Source organism: Antedon mediterranea, chromosome 1 (genome assembly GCF_964355755.1).
Source record: "Antedon mediterranea chromosome 1, ecAntMedi1.1, whole genome shotgun sequence".
NCBI classification, from domain to species: Eukaryota; Metazoa; Echinodermata; class Crinoidea; order Comatulida; family Antedonidae; genus Antedon; species Antedon mediterranea.
Window position 1 is genome coordinate 35237552 of NC_092670.1, and position 26553 is coordinate 35264104.

Here is a 26553-nt window from a genome sequence, read left to right on the forward strand (position 1 = left end):
ACTTCGTCATTGGTTAAAACGCTTGCGTTGCGTTTACGTCCTTGCGTTACGTTCTAGTGTGAACCAAGCTTTAGGTAAAATGCTCGATTTAGATACGTCGTTCGTGTAATGCGCATAGACCTGTTCACACCAAAATCGGACCGGCAGACCAGTTTTGGCTCTCAAAACCTGTCCGAAATCTCACGTGACATAAGCAGCAGCAGATATTTGCATAGACTCTCTTCTATGTGGTCTGCGCATGCCCAGTCCGATTTTACAAATTTCCATTTTTTCAGCCTTCAAGTAATAGCTGTTTTGCAATGATTCCGTTTTCTGGACTTTAACTGCTTAAAGGCGCGGTGCGGAAAATAATATCCACTATGGCTATCATTTTAGTATTTTTCTCGAAAACTGATAAATAAAAAGGCTAAATAAACCGTTAAGCTCAGAATACGTTTTATTAAACAAAATAAACTAATGTTAATTTTAAAAGACAAAAGTTAGTGAAATCTGCATAAGAGGATAATACTAAAATAGGCATTGATACGTGCTGAATTAATTTCGGAAGCAATAAACGTTGTATGTCTTGGAATGATCTGGTGTCCCCCAGCTACGAAGCCCCGATGGTGTGTTTACTCCGCATCCGTTTCGTGGCATCGTGATGGGATATTGAACACTGCCGTCTGACAACCATCCAGCTGCACACACGTCCAAACCAAATGTATGAGCGGCTTTAAGCTGAGCAGGAGTGGCGATGACAGCGTCACGGTCAATACATGCTTGTTTGGCTTTTTGGAAATTCAGCGTATAGCGACCCTCCGCCACATGGAACACTCGATCAGGGTCTGTAATAAAAGATAACACAATACGTTATTTATAGGCCCACTATTGTCAGATGCAGTAGCAGAGACCACTGGGCCTAGCATCCAGGAGATCCGCGGTTTATATAAAAGAAGTGTTTGTATATGTACGGTAAGTATTATACAGATATTGACTGCTTAGAGGTTAAATATAAGATTTGACATCCCCGAGGGAATGATATTAAGTTCGAGGGAATATATATTTCCCGAAGCGCCAGCTGAGGGAAATATATATTCCCCGAGAACTTAATATCATTCCCGAGGGGATGTCAAATCTTATATTTAACCGATATAAAAGGCAATATCTGTTATATTGTATAGCCAAGAACAAGTCTGCTGTTTTGGGTGAAGCTAGGCTAGGCCTCCTATAGGCTAGTATTTGTATTGTATTTAAACAAGCCTGCCTAGACACCTTACCTTGCGAAGAATAATATACAGATAATTACTAATTGATGATTCCTTGGCAATAAAATATTCACTTAGGCCTAGGTCGTTTAAATTAACAGAAGAATTTCCATCAATAAGCCTATTAATAATAATATTATAATCAGGTAGGCCGAATAAACAATTCGTCTTCACTCGATCTTCGAGGAGCCGAATCACCGGATGTTCAGCGCGTACTAGTTACTAGGTTACTACCGTGAGTATTGACCAATCACAAACGGTGTTTCATCACATTTAGGGTGGACTTATAACAAATGAGGGCGCTATGTATGCATAGCTTAAATAGTTTAGAAGATTAATATCTTCAAGCAAATTCCGTGGCCCAGCGGATGAAACGTTGTCTTGCGATGGAGTGACAATTCCACCCGAGTTCAAGATCGAGTAGATGACTTTTGTTTATTTATCGGCAAACTCGAGTGTTGCACACGAAAATTACACAGTCAATATCATCGTACTCGAGAATTTATATGATTAATGACAGGGGACACGATTATTACGCGAAAATTACACAGTCAATATCATCGTTCTCGAGGATATATACGATTTACGATCCTCGCAGCGGTAGTCATGTGATGCAGTTTCAACCAATCACGTTCGCGTATTTACATAGGCTATGTAATATTATACAGATATTGACTGCTTAGAGGTTAAATATAAGATTTGACATCCCCGAGGGAATGATATTAAGTTCGAGGGAATATATATTTCCCGAAGCGCCAGCTGAGGGAAATATATATTCCCCGAGAACTTAATATCATTCCCGAGGGGATGTCAAATCTTATATTTAACCGATATAAAAGGCAATATCTGTTATATTATATAGCCAAGAACAAGTCTGCTGGGTTGGGTGAAGCTAGGCTAGGCCTCCTATAGTATTTGTATTGTATTTAAAACAAGCCTGCCTAGACACCTTACCTTGCGAAGAATAATATACAGATAATTACTAATTGATGATTCCTTGGCAATAAAATATTCACTTAGGCCTAGGTCGTTTAAATTAACAGAAGAATTTCCATCAATAAGCCTATTAATAATAATATTATAATCAGGTAGGCCGAATAAACAATTCGTCTTCACTCGATCTTCGAGGAGCCGAATCACCGGATGTTCAGCGCGTACTAGTTACTAGGTTACTACCGTGAGTATTGACCAATCACAAACGGTGTTTCATCACATTTAGGGTGGACTTATAACAAATGAGGGCGCTATGTATGCATAGCTTAAATAGTTTAGAAGATTAATATCTTCAAGCAAATTCCGTGGCCCAGCGGATGAAACGTTGTCTTGCGATGGAGTGACAATTCCACCCGAGTTCAAGATCGAGTAGATGACTTTTGTTTATTTATCGGCAAACTCGAGTGTTGCACACGAAAATTACACAGTCAATATCATCGTACTCGAGAATTTATATGATTAATGACAGGGGACACGATTATTACGCGAAAATTACACAGTCAATATCATCGTTCTCGAGGATATATACGATTTACGATCCTCGCAGCGGTAGTCATGTGATGCAGTTTCAACCAATCACGTTCGCGTATTTACATAGGCTATGTAATATTATACAGATATTGACTGCTTAGAGGTTAAATATAAGATTTGACATCCCCGAGGGAATGATATTAAGTTCGAGGGAATATATATTTCCCGAAGCGCCAGCTGAGGGAAATATATATTCCCCGAGAACTTAATATCATTCCCGAGGGGATGTCAAATCTTATATTTAACCGATATAAAAGGCAATATCTGTTATATTGTATAGCCAAGAACAAGTCTGCTGTTTTGGGTGAAGCTAGGCTAGGCCTCCTATAGGCTAGTATTTGTATTGTATTTAAACAAGCCTGCCTAGACACCTTACCTTGCGAAGAATAATATACAGATAATTACTAATTAATGATTCCTTGGCAATAAAATATTCACTTAGGCCTAGGTCGTTTAAATTAACAGAAGAATTTCCATCAATAAGCCTATTAAAAATAATAATATTATAATCGGGTAGGCCGAATAAACAATTCGTCTTCTTCTCGATCTTCGAGGAGCCGAATCACCGGATGTTCAGCGCGTACTAGTTACTAGGTTACTACCGTGAGTATTGACCAATCACAAACGGTGTTTCATCACATTTAGGGTGGACTTTTAACAAATGAGGGCGCTATGTATGCATAGTTTAAATAGTTTAGAAGATTAATTTCTTCAAGCAACTTCCGTGGCGCAACGGTTGAAGCGTTGTCTTGCGATGGAGTGACAATTCCACCCGAGTTCAAGATCGAGTTGATGACTTTTGTTTATTTATCGGCAACCCGAGTGTTGGCACACGAAAATTACACAGTCAATATCATCGTACTCGAGAATCTATATGTTTAATGACAGGGGACACGATAATTACGCGAAAATTACACAGTCAATATCATCGTTCTCGAGGATATATACGATTTACGATCCTCGCAGCGGTAGTCATGTGATGCAGTTTCAACCAACCACGTTAGCGTATTTACATAGGCTATGTAATATAAAGATATATTACATAGCCTATGTAAATACGCGAACGTGATTGGTTGAAACTGCATCACATGACTACCGCTGCGAGGATCGTAAATCGTATATATCCTCGAGAACGATGATATTGACTGTGTAATTTTCGCGTAATTATCGTGTCCCCTGTCATTAAACATATAGATTCTCGAGTACGATGATATTGACTGTGTAATTTTCGTGTGCCAACACTCGCGTTGCCGATAAATAAACAAAAGTCATCTACTCGATCTTGAACTCGGGTGGAATTGTCACTCCATCGCAAGACAACGCTTCAACCGCTGCGCCACGGAATTTGCTTGAAGAAGTTAATCATCTAAACTATTTAAACTATGCATACATAGCGCCCTCATTTGTTATTAGTCCACCCTAAATGTGATGAAACACCGTTTGTGATTGGTCAATACTCACGGTAGTAACCTAGTAACTAGTACGCGCTGAACATCCGGTGATTCGGCTACTCGCGAAGAGATGAAGAAGGCGAATTGTTTATTCGGCCTACCTGATTATAATATTATTATTAATAGGCTTATTAATGGAAATTCTTCTGTTAATTTAAATGACCTAGGCCTAAGTGAATATTTTATTGCCAAGGAATCATTAATTAGTAATTATCTGTATATTATTCTTCGCAAGGTAAGGTGTCTAGGCAGGCTTGTTTAAATACAATACAAATACTAAGGAGGCCTAGCCTAGCTTCACCCAACCCAGCAGACTTGTTCTTGGCTATATAATATAACAGATATTGCCTTTTATATCGGTTAAATATAAGATTTGACATCCCCACGGGAATGATATTAAGTTCTCGGGGAATATATATTTCCCTCAGCTGGCGCTTCGGGAAATATATATTCCCTCGAACTTAATATCATTCCCTCGGGGATGTCAAATCTTATATTTAACCTCTAAACAGTCAATATCTGTATAATATTGTCCCCCTGAAAAAAAATATTTGTTTTTGTTGAATATGCCATTTTAATGTCACATCAAAGTTCGATCAAAATACTTCGACCAAAAATTGTTTTACCTGTAATTTAAAACCAAAAATAGCAGTCAATGGTTTTTGGTTAAATTTAACTGTATATTTTGTCTTTTTATAATTGAAATCATTATCTTTGTTCGTGTTTTTTTTTTTTATAGAAGTGAATACATATGCAAAATGGTCTATTCAAAGTCTGATTTCATAAATCTTTATTTTTTCATGATTTTTGGGAGAAAATACATCTTTAAAGTCTTTTGATGTCATGTGCAACAGCTGAAGACCAGGTGCTCTAATTCATGAATTATAATTATTGATGATCTATAACTTTTCTATATATCACAATTAAATTACGATGTCTTTCTGATAAGCTATAGGCCTACTTACATCTTGAGCACGTGCATTTTTTGATACCATCCACTTTTTCTTCGAGTTCTTCCAATTGATTGAGAACTGGATTCAACTGCTCTTGTTGCTGTTGTGCCAAATTGCCAATCAGATCTTCCAGTTTATCTACTACTGCAGCTAAGCGGGTGACTTCACCTTCGAGATCTCGTTCGTCGTCAAAAAGCACATCCAAGAACTTGTCAATGGCCGCGATGAATTTGTTTTTGGGTTCACATGTTAGTACATCAGACGACGGCCCTTCCTGTGCCTGAAAGTTTTAGGATAGTAGGCATATATTAATAATCCCAAGGCTAATTTTCACTGACGATCGGTAACTGTAATACACATTTTTGACCATTTACACACAACGCTCAGGATAGATACAGATTATATCTTAATGCCAATTTACACTGATTTCTAGGCCAATTTACATTGACGATCGGTAACGGTAGTAACAATATTGAGTCTATGTCAATCTTTATGACCATTACACACTTACCGCTCATCTGTGTAAATTGGCATTTAAAATGACGTACAAGTAACCAAATATTGAAAACGTATCGCGACAAGACACAACGGCCTATTGGAAACGGAAAAAACTTACAACATAGAAATGGTAATAAGAGATGATATTTTAAATCTTAAAGGGTGAGATCATACAAATGATATTTTTTAACGAAATAAATCAGGGACAAGAATGTCCTTTAAAAAAGGGAAAAAAGTAAGAACAAAGAAAAGAGAGCGACAGGATTATGTTGAAATGTGAAATTTGACAGTACCTGAATTGTTGTCAAATACAGCACGAACAATACCTTCGTAATCATTGTGCAGTTCTTGGTAGCTGAGTATAGTAAAAATGGAATTAAATTAGTTTAGTGCTCTTAAATAGTAGGCATTCCACACCTTACTAAAATCTATCCGGTTGTATGCATCCGGACTAGGGAAGGGTAAATTGTAATTGTTCACTCTATGAAAATACGAACACTTTAATCTCTATAACTCAACGGTGTTGTAGGGAAACGTGGAACGTACATACATCAGAAGAGAGTACTTGAGAATTGAAGAAAGAGCAATGATCAGAAATATATTACCAGAAAGAATATTCTGAACTCATGAAAATGTCAATGATGTCGTAAGAAAACAACGTTAGAGTTGGAATGAGAAAATGAGGGAACACATTGATCATATCCTACTTGAATATTGATTGTTTTGTGATTCTTTTTTATTTTAAACTTTTTATATATTTAATATATTTAAATAACAATTTTGTATATAGGTTGTTTATACTTTTTTGTTAAATCTTGTAAATATACGATAGACTATATTGTAATTTCTAATGATTTTTTTTAGTATTTTAATGTATGTTTATTTTGTTGAATTTTATTCTCTGAGACAAAGTAACCGGCCCGTGGGTCAAAGTTTTTTTTTAAAATGTGGTTATTTATATACGTGCCTTCTCGGATTTTGTATTTTTATGGATAATAAAGAAATTAAATGAAATCGAAAAATAATGAACAAAGGTAATCCCGGATTTCCAATACTTATAAATTATAGAAAGTACATTCAGTGTGTATTGATTAAGGTCATCAAACTTGGCCAATGTCTCTCGAGTTTTTTTTCTCTCGACCTTTTCGCGTCTGTTCTAGTTACCAGGAATCTTCCCTGGATATACTGTAGGCCTACATACTGTACTGTTTTTTAGATTATATTGACCAATACCGTGTTTTGTGCCGAAGTGAAAAACATGTACACTTGTAGGCCTATTTATCTATTTTTTTAACATCTTTGTTTCTGCATGCCCAACATCTCGTCTCGTCCAATTCTCTGAAATGATGCATTTTCATGTCACGAATGACTTTATGTGTACTGTATTTTCTCATTGCTATTTGTGTAGCCTAATGAAGAAACTAAATGTTGAATTGAATTGGACGGTGGTCAATACATGTTTGTTTGGCTTTTTGGAAATCCAGCATATCAAAAAACTTATAACACAAGAATCTCCTGTTCGTCCGTGTAACATTTTCGAAATGCATTGTAGGATAGAATAGAGCTACTGGATGGCGCCATTGTGAGCCATGGAGTAGTGCGCCCTCATGAAATTAGAAAGTCAAAATATTTGCTATACTGTAGAGGAGATAGGATAATTGACATAACAGGGCATAAAAAAGCTCTAAAAAAACAGGAATGATAATCTAAATTTACAATTTTCATTTATGCTAAGGATACAAATATGTAGTTTGCAGATTTTATGCAATATTTTGTTCTAATATTTTCTTTAAGTTTTTTAAAATAATATTTTAATAGTTATTATGCCTATTAGGCCTATTTGATTGAATTAAGTGTTTTCAAATACTATAATAATGCAAAACTACTTTGATTGACTAGTTTATTTTTGTAATTGATCATCATAGAGAAATCGTATATTTTTAGTTTTGAAAAGCATGAATTTTACTATATTTTGTATTAATAACGGAATATTCATGTAAAGAGACCTGAGCCCTCTATAGTAATTAATAGTTTTCCCTTTCTAGTTTGGAGAGGGCGCCGCTCCATGATGTGAAATGGCGTAGCCCAGTTTTGACCTTTTAACCCTGTACTTCCGATACCATTTTTTGAATGGGCATCGGACGAACAGGAGATTCTTGTGTTATATGTTTTTTTGCGTATACCGACCCTCCGCCACATAGAACACTCGACCAGGGACTGCAATAAAAGACAACACAATAATTATAGCCTACTATTGTTGTAGATGATCTAGTATAGGCTAATGACCGTTGTCAAGTTGATGCAGGAGAAATTTTATCATGTCATATCATGTCGACTCATGTCATGTGCAGGATTTATTTCATGTGCACGATTTATTTCATGTGCACGTCATCATGTCGTTTTCTATGTACGAGTGATGTCCTGTCGTGTGAACGCGTCATTTCATTGTGCACGTACGAGTGATGTCCTGTCGTGTGAACGCGACATTTCATTGTGCACGTACGAGTGATGTCCATGTCCTGTCGTGTGAACGCGACATTTCATTGTGCACGTACGAGTAATGTCTTGTCGCGTGAACGAGTCGTTTCATTGTGCACGTACGAGTGATCTCCTGTCGTGTGAACGCGTCATTTCATTGTGCACGTACGAGTGATGTCCTGTCGTGTGAACGAGTCATTTCATTGTGCACGTACGAGTGATGTCCTGTCGTGTGAACGCCTCATTGCATTGTGCACATACGAGTGATGTCCTGTCGTCTGAACGAGCCAATTCATTGTGCACGTACGAGTGATGTAATTATACACGAATCATGTCATCCATGACTCATGTCATGTTCACGAGGCACGTTACTTTGAAATGAATTTTTAGAAATACAAACTTTATTTTAAACATAGAATTAATTACACTGAAATTATAGACTATACTTTCTACACAACCAAAAATATATGCGCCGTATATGGGGAAATTACCATCAACCAAACCAAATACACAGCAAAATGTCATAAGTCGTCCAAGCGATTAAGATATGCAATCACGGTCTTTACAAAAATTTCAGATTTTGTTACTGTTGCTGATTTTATTTCTTATTCCTTCCTTAACCACGCACATTTTCAATGGTGACAAGGTATGTTTATAGGCAATTAAATGGTATGTGTGGTTCTCAAAACCATTCTGCACGAAGTTCGTTCGATGGATTGATATGTTCACGTTGCCAGTGTAAACTTTCAAGTAATTTGTTATCGAAATCCGGAAGTTTTCTTTACTTCTTGCCTTCCATACCTACGGTGTCATATTATAGGATGGCTCTCGTCGTTGAGAATGATTTGCATTTTTAGATGACATGTGGCCAACCACCCGTATTCACAAACAGGTATTTGCGATATATTGGACATGTGACGTCATCCACCTTTATTCGTTGAGTTCTTTTATTTGGCTAAGCACCAGATCCAACTAATCTTTTTGCTTTTTTGTCAACTTGTCAATCAGATCTCCCAGCCTATCTACTACTCTACTCCAGCTAAGCGGGTTACCTCAGCGGGTACTTCACCTTGCAGGTCACGTTCGTCTTCAAAAAGCGCATCCAAGAACTTGTCAATGGCCTTGAAGGTAAATGTAAAATATTTTCATTTGCTGCTGTTGTTGATTTGGCATCGCTTCAACAACATATGTGTAGGCTATGTTAGAATGTGATTTCCATACCTGAATTGTTGTCAAACAACACAAAAAGGAATATCTTCGTAATCATTTTTAGGTATTGCTTATAGTTAGTAGAAAGAGTAAAAATGAACCAAAATGGGTGCAGATGTCTTTATACGAGGCCTAGTAGACCTTAACCAAAATGTATCCTGGTTTGTGTATCCAAAACGGTGGTGATGTGGGGGTACCGAGAGTAACATACTTCACCCTTCCCTAGAAATCCGAAGTTAATCTTTACGATGTTTAAGCTCTGGCAATGTAAAAGTAGTCTGAAGTAGTCAGATCGCGCGCAGTTTGTAGAACCTAAAAAACTAAATGATTTAAGACGTTTCAATTATTTTAAAGAGGACTATCCAATTCTGATCCGAGTTAGCAGTTAAACCATTAAAAAAATATTTCTTACAAAAAGCCGCTCGACTCATTGAAAGTTTAATTTTTTGTTCTTCCTTCATTAAATGATGCTTTTATTGATATTATAAGTTAATTAGTTAAAATGCTCGATTTGGATACGTCGTTCGTGTAATGTGCTTGGACCTGTCACACCAAAAATCGGAACGGCAGACCAGTTTTGGCTGCCAAAATCTGTTCGAAATCTCACGTTACTTAAACAGCAGATGTTTGAATAGATAGACATGATTCCGTTTTCTGGACTGTAACTGCTTAAAGGCGCGGTGCGGAAAATAATATCCATAACACTATGGCCAACATTTTAGTATTTTTCTCGAAAAGTGATTTAAAAAAAAGCTAAATAAACCGTTAAGCTCAGAAAACGTTTTATTAAACAAGATACACTAATGTTAATTTGAAAAGACAAAAGTTAGTGAAATCCCCATAAGAGGATAATACTAAATAGGCATTATTACGTGCTGAATTAATTTCGGAAGCAATAAACATCGTATGTGTTGGAATGATCTGGTTTCCCCCAGGTTCGAAGCCCAGATGGTATGTTTTCTCCGCATCCACGTCGTGGCATTGTGATGGGGTATTGAACGCTACCGTCTGACAACCATCCAGCTGCACACACGTCCAAACCAAATGTATGAGCGGCTTTAAGCTGAGCAGGAGTGGCGATGACAGCGTCACGGTCAATACACGCTTGTTTGGCTTTTTGGAAATTCAGCGTATAGCGACCCTCCGCCACATAGAACACTCGATCAGGGTCTGTAATAAAAGACAACACAACACATTATACTATTGTCAGATGCCTAGCATCAAGGAGGTCCGTGTTTGAATAAGGGCCACGGTTTGTATAAAAGAACTATTTGTATATGTAAGTATAAAGCTATATTTTCCCCTTGAAAAATGTTGTTGTTGTTGTTGAACATGCCATTTTAATGTCTCATTATAGTTATTCATTTCGACCAAAAATTGTTTTACCTGAACACAACTGTTTTTTAAAAACAAAAAGTAGTTAAATTGTCTGTCAGACAATGGTGGTTGGTTAAATTTTTAGTAACTGTTTATTTTGTCTTTTTATTAGTGAAATCATTGTTCTTTTTCGTTTTTTATCTTTTAAATTAATAACTTCATTAAAACTGCAAAATGGCCTATTCAAAGTTTTTCATGATTTTGGAGATACTACATCTTTATTAAAGTCTATTGATGTCATGTGCAGCAGCCGAAGACATAGGCGCTCTAATTCATGAATTATAATATTGATAATCTACAAATTATCGATATATCACAATTAATAAGATTCCGATATAAGCTATTGTACTTACATCTTGAGCACGTGCATTTCTTGATGTCATCCACCTTTTCTTCGAGTTCTTCCAATTGATTCAGAACTGGATTTAACTGATCTTGTTGTTGTGCTAAATTGCCAATTAGATCTTCCAGCTTATCTACTACTCCAGCTAAGCGGGTTACTTCACCTTGCAGGTCACGTTCGTCGTCAAAAAGCACACCCAACTTGTCAATGGCCGCGATGAATTTGTTTTTGGCTTCACCTGTTAGTACATCAGACGACGGCCCTTCCTGTGCCTGAAAGTTTTAGGATAGTAGGCATATTAATAATCCTAAGGCTAATTTTCACTGACGATCGGTAACGGTAATACACATTTTTGACCATTTACAAACCGCTCAGGATAGATACAGATTTTATCTTAAGGCCAATTTACACTGATTTCTAGGCCAATTTTCATTGACGATCGGTAATGGTAGTAACAATATTGAATCTTTGTCAATCTTTATGGCCATTACACACATACCGCTCGTCTGTGTAAATTGGCATTTAAAATGACGTACAAGTAGCCAAATATTAAAACCGTATCGCGACAAGACACAACGGCCTATTGGAAACGGAAAAAATTACAACATAGAAATGGTAATAAGAGATGATCTTTTAAATCTCAAAGGGTGAGATCATACAAATGACATTTTACGAAATAAATCAGGGTCAAGAATGTCCTTTAAAAAGGAAAAAAAAAAAGAACAAAGAAATGAGAGCGACAGGATTATGTTAAAATTTGAAATTGGACAATACCTGAATTGTTGTCAAACACAGCACGAACAATATCTTCATAATCATTGTGCAGTTCTTGATATAGTTGAATATAGTGAAAATGGAATAAAATTGGTTTAGTGCTCTTAAATATTAGGCATACCACACCTTACTAAAACTTATCCGACTTTTAAAACGAATGAAGTGTAAATTGTAATTGTTTACTCTTCCACATTGACCATATCCTACCTGAATATTGATTGATTTGTGATTTCTTTTTTATTTTAAACTTTTTATATATTTAATATATTTAAATAACAATTTTGTATATATATATTTTAATGTATATTTATTTTGTTGAATTTTATTCTCTGAGACAAAGTAACCGGCCCGTGGGTCAAAGTTTTTTTTTTTAAATGTGGTTATTTATATATTTGCCTTCTCGGATTTTGTATAAAGATATGAAATGAAATCGAAAAACAAAGAACAAAGGTAATCCCGGATTTCCAATCCTTATAAATTATAGAAAGTACATTCAGTGTGCATTGATTAAGGTCATCAAACTTTTGCCAATGTCTTTCGTTTTTTTTAGACCTTTTCGCGTCTGTTCTTGTTTAGGTGTACCAGGAATACCACTTTTCCCTGGGTACAGTGTACTGTTTTTAGAGTCGCAAAATAAATATATTCTTTATCCATTCAGTAACGAAATATTAATTGTTTTCATGTTTTACAAATAATATACCACTAAACACAGTAAAATCCTGCGATTTAATAATTTGTTAAAACTGTCACCATCATTATAGTCGATTGGAATAGTAGGCCTACAGTACATTTAACGATACACAACTATGACGTTTATATTTTTAAATAAAAGTAGGCCCTATTAATTAATACAAACATTGAGAAGCAACTGTCAGTAATAAAGTTTATTTGTATATTTATATAATGCAAAACAGTTTGTGAAAAACACCTATTCTAACACCCCATCTATTCGGGGCAAATCGTAAATGATTTTGTGAATGAAAATAAAGAAATAATGTAAGGTCTTGCTATAGTTAGTAGAAAAAATGAAAATGATCCAAAATGGGTGTAAATGTCTTATATACGAGGCCAAAATGTATACAGGTTTGTGTATCCGAAACGGTACTTCACCCTTCCATGGGTTTACGATGTTTAAGCTCTGAAAATGTAAATGTATCGTCTCCATTGCCCATCCAACCATGGCCCTCTTCAGGTCGCGCGTAGTAAAACCGCTGTGATGTTGTTTTATGTTTATGATCCGTTCGTTATGATATTATAATTTTTTTAAATTATCATAACTTCGCTCGCGTACCATCTAGGTCGTGCCCACAGATGGTTCTCGAATACACAGTATTTTCCAGCGAGAAAAAAATGGAGATTTCAAATGTACGTACTGCAGGACTATAATACATTGTCGTTTACAGAAACGAATAAATATACACGGTGATTTATGTAGTCAGCTAAAATTAGCACCCTGGGAATTACTTCCGAGAGAGAAACAAAATGAGTCAATTTTTTTTATTTGGACTCATTTAAACAAACCCAATTTGTGTTTTGTATGTAACATTAAGGGTTGAGGTATGGGGGAAGAAGATAGGTACAAAGAGGAAACATTTTAAAATATATTCTTATCCACTCAGTAACGAAATATTGTTTTTAATGTTTTATAGGCCTATAAATAATATACCACTAAATACAGTAAAACATTTACGATTTAATACTTTGTTAAAACTCTCACTGTCATAGTCGATTGAAATAGTAAAGTACATGTAACGATACACCACTACGTACGTTTATATATTTTTAAATTATTAATTAATACAAACGTTGAGAAGCAACTGTCAGTAATAACGTTTATTTATTTGTATATTATATGTTTATAATCTAACAGTAGGGCCTACCCACACTCACAGTAATAAAGTTTATTTGTATATTTGTTTATATTATATCTAACAGTACCAACACTCACAGTAAGAAATTTGCGATTCAAATTGCGATCAAAAGTGGTTAATACCTTAACAGTATTGTACAGCATTGCAATACTATTTATGTTTATTCTCCAAGGGGGCCCATAAATCTAAATCTATACCTCTATGGTTAAACCAAATAATTTGGAATGTTCCATTCATCACAAATCAATACATTTGTAAAAACGTATATTACATGTATCAAAATAGCATTTTTTAAAGAAAATCGGCCTGTCTTCAACATTATGATGCTGTACTCGAACTGTTCAACCGGTTTTCAGCTATTAAAAACAATTATCGTAGGAGGAGATAGGAAAATGCGAAGTGTGTGTGCGGGTATTTTTCAAATTGACATCCATTAGACAGTGTATACCACGATCGGAAAACACCCCTATTTGGGGCAAATCGTTGAACCTAAATTCGTTTTAATCGTCAATAACTAATAATCGAACTCAATTTAATTAGTAAACAGGGTTACATCAGGTGGTTAAAATCAGTACCGAAAGTACGAACCAACTTTATATACCATCGAGTAAACATTCTAGAAATAACGCGCGATTTACCGATTTTTGCCCTTACGTAAATTTATATATAGATAATCATGTGTAACATGACCACATAATCCTGGAAATAATTTACGGGGATTTTTGTGTTCTATTTTTTTACTACTGTAACGAATGTTTAAGAGTTGAATGTACTGTAGATAATGTTTCATAATTTGGAAGATTGACTGCTATATGTAATAGGAACGAATAGAATGAATGAAACAAATATAAAACATTCACAGTTTGTTCTTTGACACAGCTACTGGTAATTATGTCAACAAACCAAACAGTATAACTAGCTTAGGCTATCATGTAGAAAGGCAGATTGGCGATACGAAAAATCGTCAAGCAATATTTAAACTGACTATCGTATATAGGCTAATTCTATTTACCCCAATTCCCATCTCCCACCAACGATTATGATGTCTTGTATATTCTTTCTCATTAATTAATAAAAATCATACAAACGGTCTAAGAATAATTTAAATGCTTTGGTCTAAATAGTACATATTGATGCTCTCTAAAATATCAGTTTCGACCGAGCGCCATTTTGAATGTTATTGTTTTTATTATGCTAAAGCCAACCAAAGACTTCTGCCGTTTTGTTTTCGTACGCCTGAAGAAACAATCTTATCGTCAAACATCATGTGACCCGCAATCGTCCAATCAAATGACAAGAATCTATTTAGGTTTGTTATAATCAAAATGATAAAATACACTTATAAAATGGTATTTATTTTTCAAAAGCATGTTTATTGAGCTTTATAATCAGAATATTTAAGCAAAATTTTACTTTAAATTTTTAGTTTAAATATCATAAAATAAAGACAATTAAAACTAAAAATGACACTACATTTACCAAATGTTTGTAATTGAAGAAACATGGTTGAAATAACATTAAATATAATCAATCAATTTCTTCTAAAATACTGAGTTGTCCCATTAGCCCATCGTTTAGTATATATCGTCAATGTAATATAAACATTATATATCATTGGTACTGTATACTTATATACTTCTATTGACTACCGTATTACAAAAACAACACATAATAAATACTGGCCGACGTCGCGGGAAATCGCCAAGCGACTATAATATTTTAGATTGAATGCGCTGCATGACGTCATTCTCGACCTACTTTATATTACGTACGTATCCTAAAAATAAAATCTCGTAACTACTGTACATCTAACTACTATCTACATTCTGGTGGGATTGTATTAATTAAAATTTTAATTAATTAATAAATAAGCAATAAGATAATTAAAACAACGTTGAGACAAATAAACATTTTCGTTCGCAATACATTTTTATTTTAGTTTCGTAGTTCTGGGTCAACCGTGGTTGTAAATAATTTATGTTTCCGCATACCTCTTGTTTTAAGGTGTCGATTGTGGTTTAATAATAAATATTAACAAAATAATATATACACCAGACGTATTGCATTATTTTGATTTTAAATGGCAATTTTTGCTTTTCTTTTAGATTTTGTTTATTTTATTGATATTTTTATTTTGATCACTGCATGATCTTAAGAGCGTATTATTATAGTTTTTCTAGTATTACTCTTCGCCGACGCCGATCATAACATCAACGACCTCGTCTGTAAAGTCGTAGCCCGCTTCTTCCACCTCTCGTCTTCCACGAATAGACTGACTATCAGCGTACTGTGGGCATTGCTTTAACGCGAGCTTTGTACACTTTGACCCGCCGTTTCCAGGATCACAGACTACCGTTTTGCATCTTATGAACACCTAAACAAAAGGTAATAATATAATTAGTGCACTATATGTATATTTTACAAGGAAAGAAAACAAGAGGAAACATTAAATCACTCGGAAATAATGCTAATAAACCTCGTCTACGTAATCGGTCTTTTCTAATGAGCAATTTAAACTCAATGTTGGACACAGACTTTCCGAATGGCTTCATGTGTGCTGTGAAAGACAGAGTGAAACGGACAAATCATCATAGTTACAAATAATTTTTGGATAAGTGACTGGGATAAATGTGGTTTTATGTATAGTGCAAAGTATTAAAAGATTATGAGATTCTCTAGCATGATAATTCTGCTATTCTGTTTTATATTATGGAATTTTTACTTACATCTTCTGAAAGTCCGTAATATATAAATGCGAATGATCGTACGGAGAATTTTTTATCTGACTGGCTAGAAGAGGTTTCCATTTGCAAGGTTCGGTCGACTGGGCATCTGTTAAAAAAAAAAATTAAATCGATTAGAATCTGACATCAATATGTAAGTTACCTAGTTTCTTAAAAGATTGTTTTGTTTTACTTTATCGTTTTGATTTAGCTTTTTGCTTATTTTATTTTATTTTATCTCTATTGAGATACAGCAACTTATGCATATTTAATTGGCATCTTGTTCAGTAATTTATCTTTCTATGGATATAACAATATATTTTTAGTTACGTACCCATCTTCAATCAAAACATGTGGATTCACTTTGCAACCCGGAGGCTTGTTTCTTGGTACGGCGAAGCAGTGTTCAATCTGCAGCTCTTTGTTCTTATTAAGACCCTCAATACTGAAGTAAAGACGCTTGTTCATCTTTACTGGCAATGGCAGTTTCTTCTTGTTAATCTCATTTCTGTAGTCGTCACCTTTGTACATCTTCATCATGGCTTTTAATTCAGATTTGCCGGTGACGGTGATGCCTTTGCGTGTGTCGTTTGGAGTGAATGAGACATCATAGTAGCCTAGCCCATTCTTAACTTCACATTCTACATTTATTCTGATTTTTCTCTGATCTCTTGTAATTTGTGATTTCTTTCCTCCATATGGTTTTGGGGCGTCTCGTACCTTGTTCTTGAAAACAAGACGTTTTGGCTTTGGTGACTAGAAAAAAGAATTACACAGATTGTAGGATCAATGGAATAGAGGATTAATCCTAATATTACAAAAAAAGATGAGTTTTAAGTCATTTTTAAAAAGAGAATTGACAAACCTTACAATACATTTTTATATTGCACCCCATTCTCAGTACTTTTCCAGTATCACGAATATTCGGGGAATACAACATCACATTGTTTCACATATATCGCTTAGTATCATGCCAAAATTTAACCCTCAACCTAACCCTACGTGATACAGGCACTACATGTGATAGAAAAGAGATATTACCAAATTTGCTACTGGGCAAATAGTATAGCATGTGGAGATACAGCGCTGAGAATCGGGTACGTAAATATATTGCTTTTACTATTCGCTAATGTAACAATAACATAGTAACTAGTGGATATACTGTACCTTCACTGGCAACTCTCTGGATCTGGTTCCACATTCATCAAAATCAGTAGTCATAATGTAATGAGTTGCATTATGGTTGGTTGCTCTGCATTTCTTGTCCCAAGCATCAATAAACCGTAATAGGTTTGGGTTCATATTGTTCACGTACAGTTTTGGGATGTATACAATCAATGACGATGGGCCACAGTCCACCGATGGAACAGGAATAGTCACTGTCGAGGAAAAACAATAGACTTAAGCGTGGTTCCCACTAGCGACGCAACGCAAGGACGTAACGCAACGCAAGTGAATTTACCAATCACAAACGATGGCTTATTCCCTTGTGATTGCTAACTGTCTATAACTTCGCTTGTCATTGGTTAAAACGCTCGCGTTGCGTTTACGTCCTTGCGTTACGTTCTAGTGGGAACCAAGCTTAATAGAGATATACAGACGTTTGCGTTGCTTACCTTTCTGCAGGAAGTATGCTTGAAAATCACACGGAATACGACTGATACAGCTACTACCAATTTGACAGATATTGGATGTTTAATCTTAAGATAGTATTGGCCATCTTGTGTGTTACTGTTCACTGAGCAACAGTTGAGTTGAAGAACGATTTCGTGAAGGAACTCGTTATATGGCTACCCAAATATGACTAATTTAAAAAGTAGTTTTACTTTTAACAGTTCTAATACTAGTTATACTTACTGGTTCTGAACAACCATTTCATTTTTGGTGTTACGATAGGCGGGCACTCCATGCCACAAGCGTTCATGCACTCTACAAAACTGATACCAGCTTCTGGTTCCAAGGTGTACATATCGCCTGGGTTCAGTTTCATGTATGGATTAGGGAACCTGATTTTTGTGTTGTCTTTGGGGTCAACCTCGACTTGACTGTCATCCGACACGTCGATCTTCAGTACCACCTCACCACGAAGATTATTGATGTTGATATATGTTGGTTTTTCAGGTCTTACAAACTAACAAAAATTTTGGAATGAAATGTGAAATTTCGTCATATAGAGACAGTGAATTCCGTTTGAATACAGTAGATCTTGGGGTTATTAAAGAAACTCTTTCCCATAAATTGAACTAAAGACAATGTTTTCACACTCTATTGCCAATCCCTATGGGGGCACCCATAGAAAGGGGACATGGCACTGTGTTGGATCCCGAAGGTATCCTAAATTGTACTACCATAAGTACAAGAACACTTATAGATGATGAAGATGATGATATACGCGCAAAATTAGGTGGATCAAACAAAATAAAAGCACAAGAAGAACTACAGCGTAGAAGTTGTTTGCAAATAATAATAATGTTTTTAAACATGAAGTTGTCATTAATAGATTAGAGAATGATATGTTATTCTTACGGGCAAGTCAAATTTGATGCTGAAATATTTATCTTGATCTTCAACAGTCGACATTGGAGTGGGGAAAGATTGCTCCTTGATGATATTTGGGCCCGCTGGTGGATCACCAAAGCCCGGAGGAAACTTATCTGCAAGAAATGAAAAGCACGTTTTGTAATAGGTAGAAAATATATTGTAAACCACATTGTATGTTTAGTAGACGATGTGGGTATCCTACTCTCAGTGCTATTTCTGCACATACTGCAATATTTGTTCAGTATCATAGGAATATTTGGTAATAAAGATTATAATTGTTGTATTATGTAAGGTTAAGAGTTAGGTTATGGTATATGATACTAGAAGATACACCTGAAACATATGTGGTGTTATAATATTCTTGGAGACATCTTGATACAGCACCGATCAGGTGAGCCCAGAGGCCAAGTTAAGAATGCCTATGAACATAATAAGAGGTTCATAAAGGAAACATGTTACTTACTTTTTACTAAAAGTGTCAAAGTTTCGTATGAACTGTAGAATCTGCAAAATAGGAATGATTATGTAGATACAGATAGAAACAAACCTCCAATAATCCATTTAAACAAACCTTGTAAAAACATACAGTAGGTGCTACAGTAGACCTTTATTACACTCGTTTCCTGAGTAATTTTCTCCTGAAGTTCAAGTGTTAATTACTAGTGTTATTAACTAGGTTTTTGTACAATACTACTTTTATGAACTAACTATTCAGAACGTAATTTTATAAAGTAACTCGAATATTTAATATCTATAAGTCGTTTTATTTTATCTTATGAAATTGTGTATTTTTGTTGGAGTTCGCGATAGTGGTTAGCTTAAAGTCTCTCGTCGTCAGTTTCCACCTTGTTTTATATATCATTTAAATGATTACAATAAACTTACCCATCAGTATCGACAGAATGAAATAAAAGAAAATGTTTTCCGAGATCATTTTCTGTTGGTGTCCAGCTTACGGTCCTGCTTTGATAGTCTTCGTATTTAATTAGTTTTCCGATTTTAAATGCTGAGCTTGGACGTTCAATAACAAGAACTTTCAATCTAAAATATCAGTAAAAGTTCCAAATATAAACACCTCATCAAATTAATTAACAAGTTTGCGTAAATTTGGATATCTTTCTAATCAATTCAATCTAATCTAATTCTTATCAATTTCTTTTTGTCCATTGAAGTATACTGCTTTTCTTCATGTTGCAACTATAGTAACTGGAAAAATTACGTTAGTTTTCGTTTGACTCTTATCTTTTTTTATATCAAACTTTACTGATTACATATTTACTAAACTATTAAAACAACAATACATACTCAGCTTCACTATAAGCTTTTATCTCGTAACTCCAAGGTTCATTAGGTCTCAGAAGATGGCATCTTTGGAGATTATCACCAAAATCGAGCACTCTGCATTCGCCTTTGGATTCAACTCTGAGCAGAAACTGCAAAGGAACTCTTGAAAGTGCCCCATTGTCGAGTGAACCAGTGACACCGGGTCTAAAATCCTCAATTGTGATGGGAACAGCGTACCAACCAGCTTCCATTTCAGTTACAGGGAATGTGTATCTACATCGATTCTAAACAAAATGAAATCAATCATTCATAATTATATTTCAGTATGAGGAAATTTTCTTTGTAAATCAAATAATATATATAATATAATATTATATTGTTTATAAGCGACTTTGATAACTCCAGAGGGCGCCGCATTTAAAAGGTCAATCGGAACAAAAAGTGTCCATCTTGGCTAGCGCGATGATGTCAATTTACATCCATCGCACTAGCCTAGATGGAACTTTTTGTTTGTTTTTTTTTGTTACAACATTGTACAGACTATGGATTATTATTCATACGGATGATGTCCTACTGGTATTATAAAAATTAACAGTGTCCTATCTATTTAACAAATAAAAAACTGACTACAATGGAACGTATTACTTACTGCTTCTAAAAGTGAATTTTCTACTGGAACACCGCACAACTTATTTCTTCCACATCTTCCTCTTGAGCATGCAACATCCGGGCATTCTTCCGGTTTAGTTGACCACCTACAACGGATTTTATCATCATCTTGGTCAGAAACTAAATAGAATGTATACAAGAAATAGCAGATATATTATTATTAAGAAATTGGAACTTATAAACATTCAAAATAGGCAGCAACATTCTGCCAACTCCAATACAATGCAGTGATAGTAAAAGAAATTCAATTCAATTCAAAAAGACATTTATTTACGTCCAAAAGACAATACGTAAAAATAACATTAATGAGAGATTGAGATTATTGATAAAAATTAATGGACGAATGCAGGATCCCATAAGATGAACATCTTGTGGCGGGACTGCATTGGCAAATTAATAATTAATGATATTAAAAAATATAAAAAAGAACAATAAAAAAAAAAAAACAATAATAATTAATTAATTAAAAATAAAGAGTATACATTCTTCCCGGAACGATGCTAGTAAACTTTACAGAACGCTAGAAAAGACGATAGTTCTCCGATAAAAAAAATCATCAATCAAGACAATGAAACAAACATATTCACACCTGGAATATAAATAGAAACATCTCCACACTCTTTGACAACACTGATCATAGCCGGATGAGTAGTTTTAGGGGAAGAGTTTGGAATGGTCAAGTCAACCACGCTGACCATTCGCCAGGCATTTCCAGCTCCTCCATAGTTTTTCAAAGTCGACATCCATTGACTGTTGAAATTGAACTCATTTGGCATTTCTGATTCCTGATAGCTGAAAAAAAAAAACAATGCAAATTTGTCACTGGAATATTTAATTGCAATGTGTATGCAAATAACTTTCCTCCTTAGGTATTAATATTGTATTTTCCCCCATATTCAATTTACAGCCAATTAGATTCCATACTGCAAGATTTGTATCTTTTACAAAAAAAGCCGAACAAAGTTACAAGATGTTCAAAGGTTGGATGGAGTCGAGCCCAGATTCCCTAGATTACTAGCTTATAGGTTTATTCTGGGTTCCAGACGGAGTTTTGACTATTAGTAAAAAGATAAATAGTTTGGCACATATGGCGTTTCAAACGTATACTACTTAAACATCGAAAAGCCTCGAAAAAACTACAGACTTGAGGCAAGTGTAGCTTAGGTTATACTGGTTTTACTTACGACAATGTGAATCGTTCCATTCCAGGCTCTGGCGTATAAAGAAATGATCCAATACCACTCGTCCAATTTTCTTCCTCGCTCCAGGAAGTACAATTGAGATCTACTTGTTTTCCATATATCAATTTATTTTGGCACTCCATACACAATAACTGGCCTTCCCCCTCGACGTGAGGGCGTTCGTCTGTACAAAGAAACTTTTGCATACCTTCGTAATTTCTCATCCAGTTTACTTTCCATGATATTTTAACCTACAGAAGATAATAAATATTGTTATGCTATTACATTTGCTACAAGAAATCTACTCATAATTTCATAATATATTATTATATTTTGTATATCTGTAACAGCTAGTATTCTATTCTAAAATGATTAGTACATTCAAATAAAAATGACAATTCAAATATAGTATGAATGTAAATATTATTATTGTTGTGTTTACTAGAACATTGTGAGAAGTGCCATATTCAACATATTCAATAACGAAATGTCAAAGTCATAAAGTTTTGACATTTCCGTTATTTACTGAAATGTATTTTTACTACGTTTTTATTACAATATTGAATCAATTTAACTCTTTGTAAAATGTATATACCATACATACAAAACCGAAAATAAATTTATTATGTGTAAGTAGTTTATGACGTCGTCCAATTGTTTTTCCGGATATTTCGCCAACTATGATTGGCTAGCCATTCACCAATCAAAAGCTATTTATCAAACTATTATTACGAAACACTGAAGCCAAAAATCCTGGCCATATTGTTCAATATTTTATCGGTTTCTTTTATCAGTTTCAATTAAATATCAATTGGGAAATGGCAAAATAGTGCTTAACATGGTTTAAATGTGTTCAGTCGTCATGAGGTTTATTGTTCACTGATACTAAAACGTCGGTGTCAATAATCTTCTGACAACAAGCAACAACAACAATTTTAGCAAAACCCATTTGTACTTATTTACAATATATCTGACTTACAATACAATAGCATGAGGCATTATCGGACTCTCGTACTTGCAGTGAACACGAGGAGTAGGCCTACAAATCTTCCTCCATATTTTTATACCCGTTTATGATTTACGTCATACGTTAAATTAATCATGCATAGCGGATTGTAACTAGAGCCATCTGAGATACACGATATCTTAATAAACTCTTGTTTTATCAGAAATGTAAATAAAAAAAGCATAATTTGTGTTACCTTTCCACCAGCTCTTGGTTTCCAACTAAAAGAACCACCTCGGAAATGCTTGGCTTCTATCGTTATAAGTAATGCCAAAACGGCAGTGAAAATAGTAAGGCGTAACATTCCAATCTGCTTTAGGTAAACAAACAATAAACAATGCAACATCTTTTTAAAACAAACTTACAGTACTTCAACATTTATATTTTATACCAGTACGTATGGACTTTCATTCGAAAACAATAAAGAACTAAGTAATTGTTATTTTATAGTTTTTCCCATTTTGACTTCTAAATTTCGATTAGTTTGGGTCTTCAAATAATTGCTAGCATCATTTAAAGAAAAAATTTCGATTAGTTTGGGTCTTCAAATAATTGCAAGCATCATTTAAAGAAAAAAAGTATGCCTCAATTGAGGTCTGATGTATTTTAGTCTCAATCAGATTATTTTAAAAGTGCGTAACCAATCTTGTAGAGATAATTGATAGAAAATAAATATCCGAAATGACGTTTGAATAAGGCTTAAATAAATTCTGACCCAGATTTTTATCAAAGAAACAGAAAGTTTAATTTTGTTCTAACAAATTACCGAAAGCCTTTAAAATTATATTTTAGGAAGTGAAGAATACTGATAAAACTATATCATGACCCAATCTTGTTGATGATTTTAGACATGTTTATTTCAATTTCTTTAATAGGCCTAATAATTATAGAAAAATGTATATGCCTATATTTAGTAATACGGTAATTTGCAATTATAATAACTTTTTACTTGGATTTATAATATCTGTTATACTTTTACACTATTTTGAGATTTATAATTATTATATTTCAGAAGTATTAATGCCTAAACATTAAAATTTATTATTAAAATAAGTTAATCTCTGTCTACACTATCAAACTTTATGTGACAGACAATGGGTTTGGTTAAAATTAACCGTTTCTTTTGTCTTTTTATAAGTTAAATAATTTTGTTTTTGTTTGTTTTTTGTTTTATAGAAGTGAATAACTTTATTAAAACTGCAAAATGGCCTATTTAAAGTCTGATTTATTAATCTTCAGTTTTTATGTTTGTTGTTGGGAAAATACAAATTAGTCCTACTATTTAAAATCATACGCTGCTTTTCAATTAAGAGAAAATGTATAAAGATTAACTTCGACAAATTTCTTCTTTAAACCTTTGTTAGAATGACATTTGTATTTAAATAAAGATACGATATAATGAATTATTAAATTCAGTCGTTTAAAAGTAAGCAATGTGCTACTTATCAGAGGGCCCCTTGATTGTCAGCATATAAATAAGGTTGAATAAAAAAAACTATAAAAAAAAACTTACCAAACAATGCAATTATCCAAATGTTATCAAAGTATGTTGGTGGAAATCGGTTGATACTAACTAAAACTTTGTAAAGTCCATTCTTTTATATAAGAGTCACACACGTTTTCTGGGCTTGGCCTAAGTCCAAACTGGGTGAAAGTTCACTAGTCAATGTCGAGACGAGTATCATTGCGTCGAAGCGACCGATTCCCCAAAGGACTCATGTACAAAGCAGAACAGCGGATGTATATTAAGTTAATCCGTAGGTAAATCGGCCAATCATTAGAGTCTGTGATTTCAGCGTGACGAAATAATAACTGATCTCTTTTTTGTTGATACTGCTTTTATAACGTCTTTTTAATTCCCTGTAAGTGGGCTCTGTTAAGATTAAGAGTTTGGCAGTTTTAGTAAGTTTACCGGTTGCCTTTGGATAAAGTCTGGACAATGATTTCCGTTAGGGTAGGTCTGAATAATTTAAACATGAGATTGTGAAGATCCTATTGAACGCAGTTGGTTTATTTTACGTAATAATCCAATAGCGAATATCAACCACTGCGATCTACATTTGATCTTGATATAATTTTTGTAAATGTTTTTTTGCAGTGCAAAATAAATCGTGAGTTATTTAACGGCATTTTCTATGAAATAAAAATAATACAATGTTTTACCCAAGAGACTTTAAAGGACAATAATTTATATATTAACTAGCCAGTCATTAATTAACAACAACAAACACGATGACCAACGTAATCATGCATGAGCATTAACAATTTGCCATCAGTGTCTAAATGAACTCTCATTTTCTCGATTAATAGAACAAACATTTAAATAGTTGCAAAAGTAGATGTAATGATACAGTTAAATAGGCCTATAATTTGTTCAGGTCTTTTTGTACTAATTGTATGTTATGGTGTAACCACACTGTAAAAACTATAACATCTCTGGAGGTGTGCTATAACAACTCATTGAGAATGTTGCTAGGCTCACCTAAGCACTGTATTGCTTGTAAGTAAGTTTGCCACGAGTAGAATTCCCTCTTTTTATGAGCATTTACGCAAGTGCGTCTATGGTTTTAGAATAAGAGTTTTGAATATTGAAAATTTTCTTGTTAGGTGTCCTACGAACTATTTGTTACAATCTTCAAATCTCTTCACTAATGGGAGAAAATCCTATTTTAGTGTGATGTTTCGTTTTGTATTGTTTTTTGTATATATTGAATATGTATTATCAAATAAAGTAGGCCTAATCAATCAATCAATATTCTTTTTTTTTATCTTTTCCAAAAATTCATGACGTAATTTTTAGTTCCCGTGGTGTCTGGTTAAGTTTCAGCAATGTTGTTACGCATTGGCATTTATTTGCAAAAAAAAAAAGAAAAATGCCGAGCTTAGGTAGGCCTATACGTCATGTGCGTGCAATGCGCGTTGGGAAAATTATTTTAATTAAAGTCAAAGGTTTAATCAATAAAATCTTTTAGATTTAATTATGGGGTAAATAAACTCCAACATACTTTAACACTTAAATTAAATTGGATTTATTTTTATTGCGCATAATGTATTCACGTCCCACGTCTGATGAAGATATTAGCAAGTAATCTTTTTGATAAGCTTATTAATACATTTGTTAATGAATATTAATGGTATGATTAAACTTGATGTATTAATCAAATGACACATGACTCTCCTATTTAAAGCTCTGTCTACACTTTCAAACAAAAATGTGATGTGCTTAAATATGGCAGTGGTATGACCAAATATGGTAGTGATATGACATCATCATGTCAATATGGGCACATCACATTTTTTGTCACATAAAGTTTGATAGTGTAGACTTAATGTTTCACGCGTATTCATTCGGTGCGATAATTGTTATCGAATTACATTTTTGGGTTTATGATTAATTTTGGATTCAAGTTATTAAAAAACAGCTTTA

General features: G+C 34.2%; 2 protein-coding genes across 3 annotated transcripts; both read right to left on the reverse strand.

Annotated features, from left to right (window-relative positions):
* Window positions 1–481: 481 nt before the first annotated feature.
* Window positions 482–16374, reverse strand: LOC140044571 (aggrecan core protein-like). The gene is made up of 7 exons (XM_072089143.1): window positions 16371–16374; window positions 11852–11908; window positions 11088–11349; window positions 10241–10527; window positions 9201–9269; window positions 5185–5452; window positions 482–824 (listed from the first exon to the last, which is right to left on the reverse strand). The coding sequence occupies exons 2-7, from the start codon at window positions 11894–11896 to the stop codon at window positions 535–537; spliced, it is 1221 nt and encodes a 406-aa protein (XP_071945244.1). The 5' UTR covers window positions 11897–11908; window positions 16371–16374; the 3' UTR covers window positions 482–534.
* Window positions 15075–24701, reverse strand: LOC140043188 (uncharacterized). Of its 2 annotated transcripts, none has more exons than XM_072087751.1 (14): window positions 24640–24701; window positions 23323–23439; window positions 22124–22371; window positions 21529–21731; window positions 20920–21059; window positions 20292–20554; window positions 19872–20027; window positions 19450–19490; window positions 18972–19099; window positions 18303–18576; window positions 17613–17824; window positions 16780–17201; window positions 16449–16554; window positions 15075–16096 (listed from the first exon to the last, which is right to left on the reverse strand). In XM_072087751.1, the coding sequence occupies exons 2-14, from the start codon at window positions 23428–23430 to the stop codon at window positions 15905–15907; spliced, it is 2493 nt and encodes an 830-aa protein (XP_071943852.1). In that variant the 5' UTR covers window positions 23431–23439; window positions 24640–24701; the 3' UTR covers window positions 15075–15904. The 2 variants fall into 2 exon arrangements, with proteins under 2 accessions (XP_071943852.1, XP_071943913.1); XM_072087812.1 differs by having other exon boundaries at window positions 23323–23436; window positions 24640–24696.
* Window positions 24702–26553: the final 1852 nt, after the last annotated feature.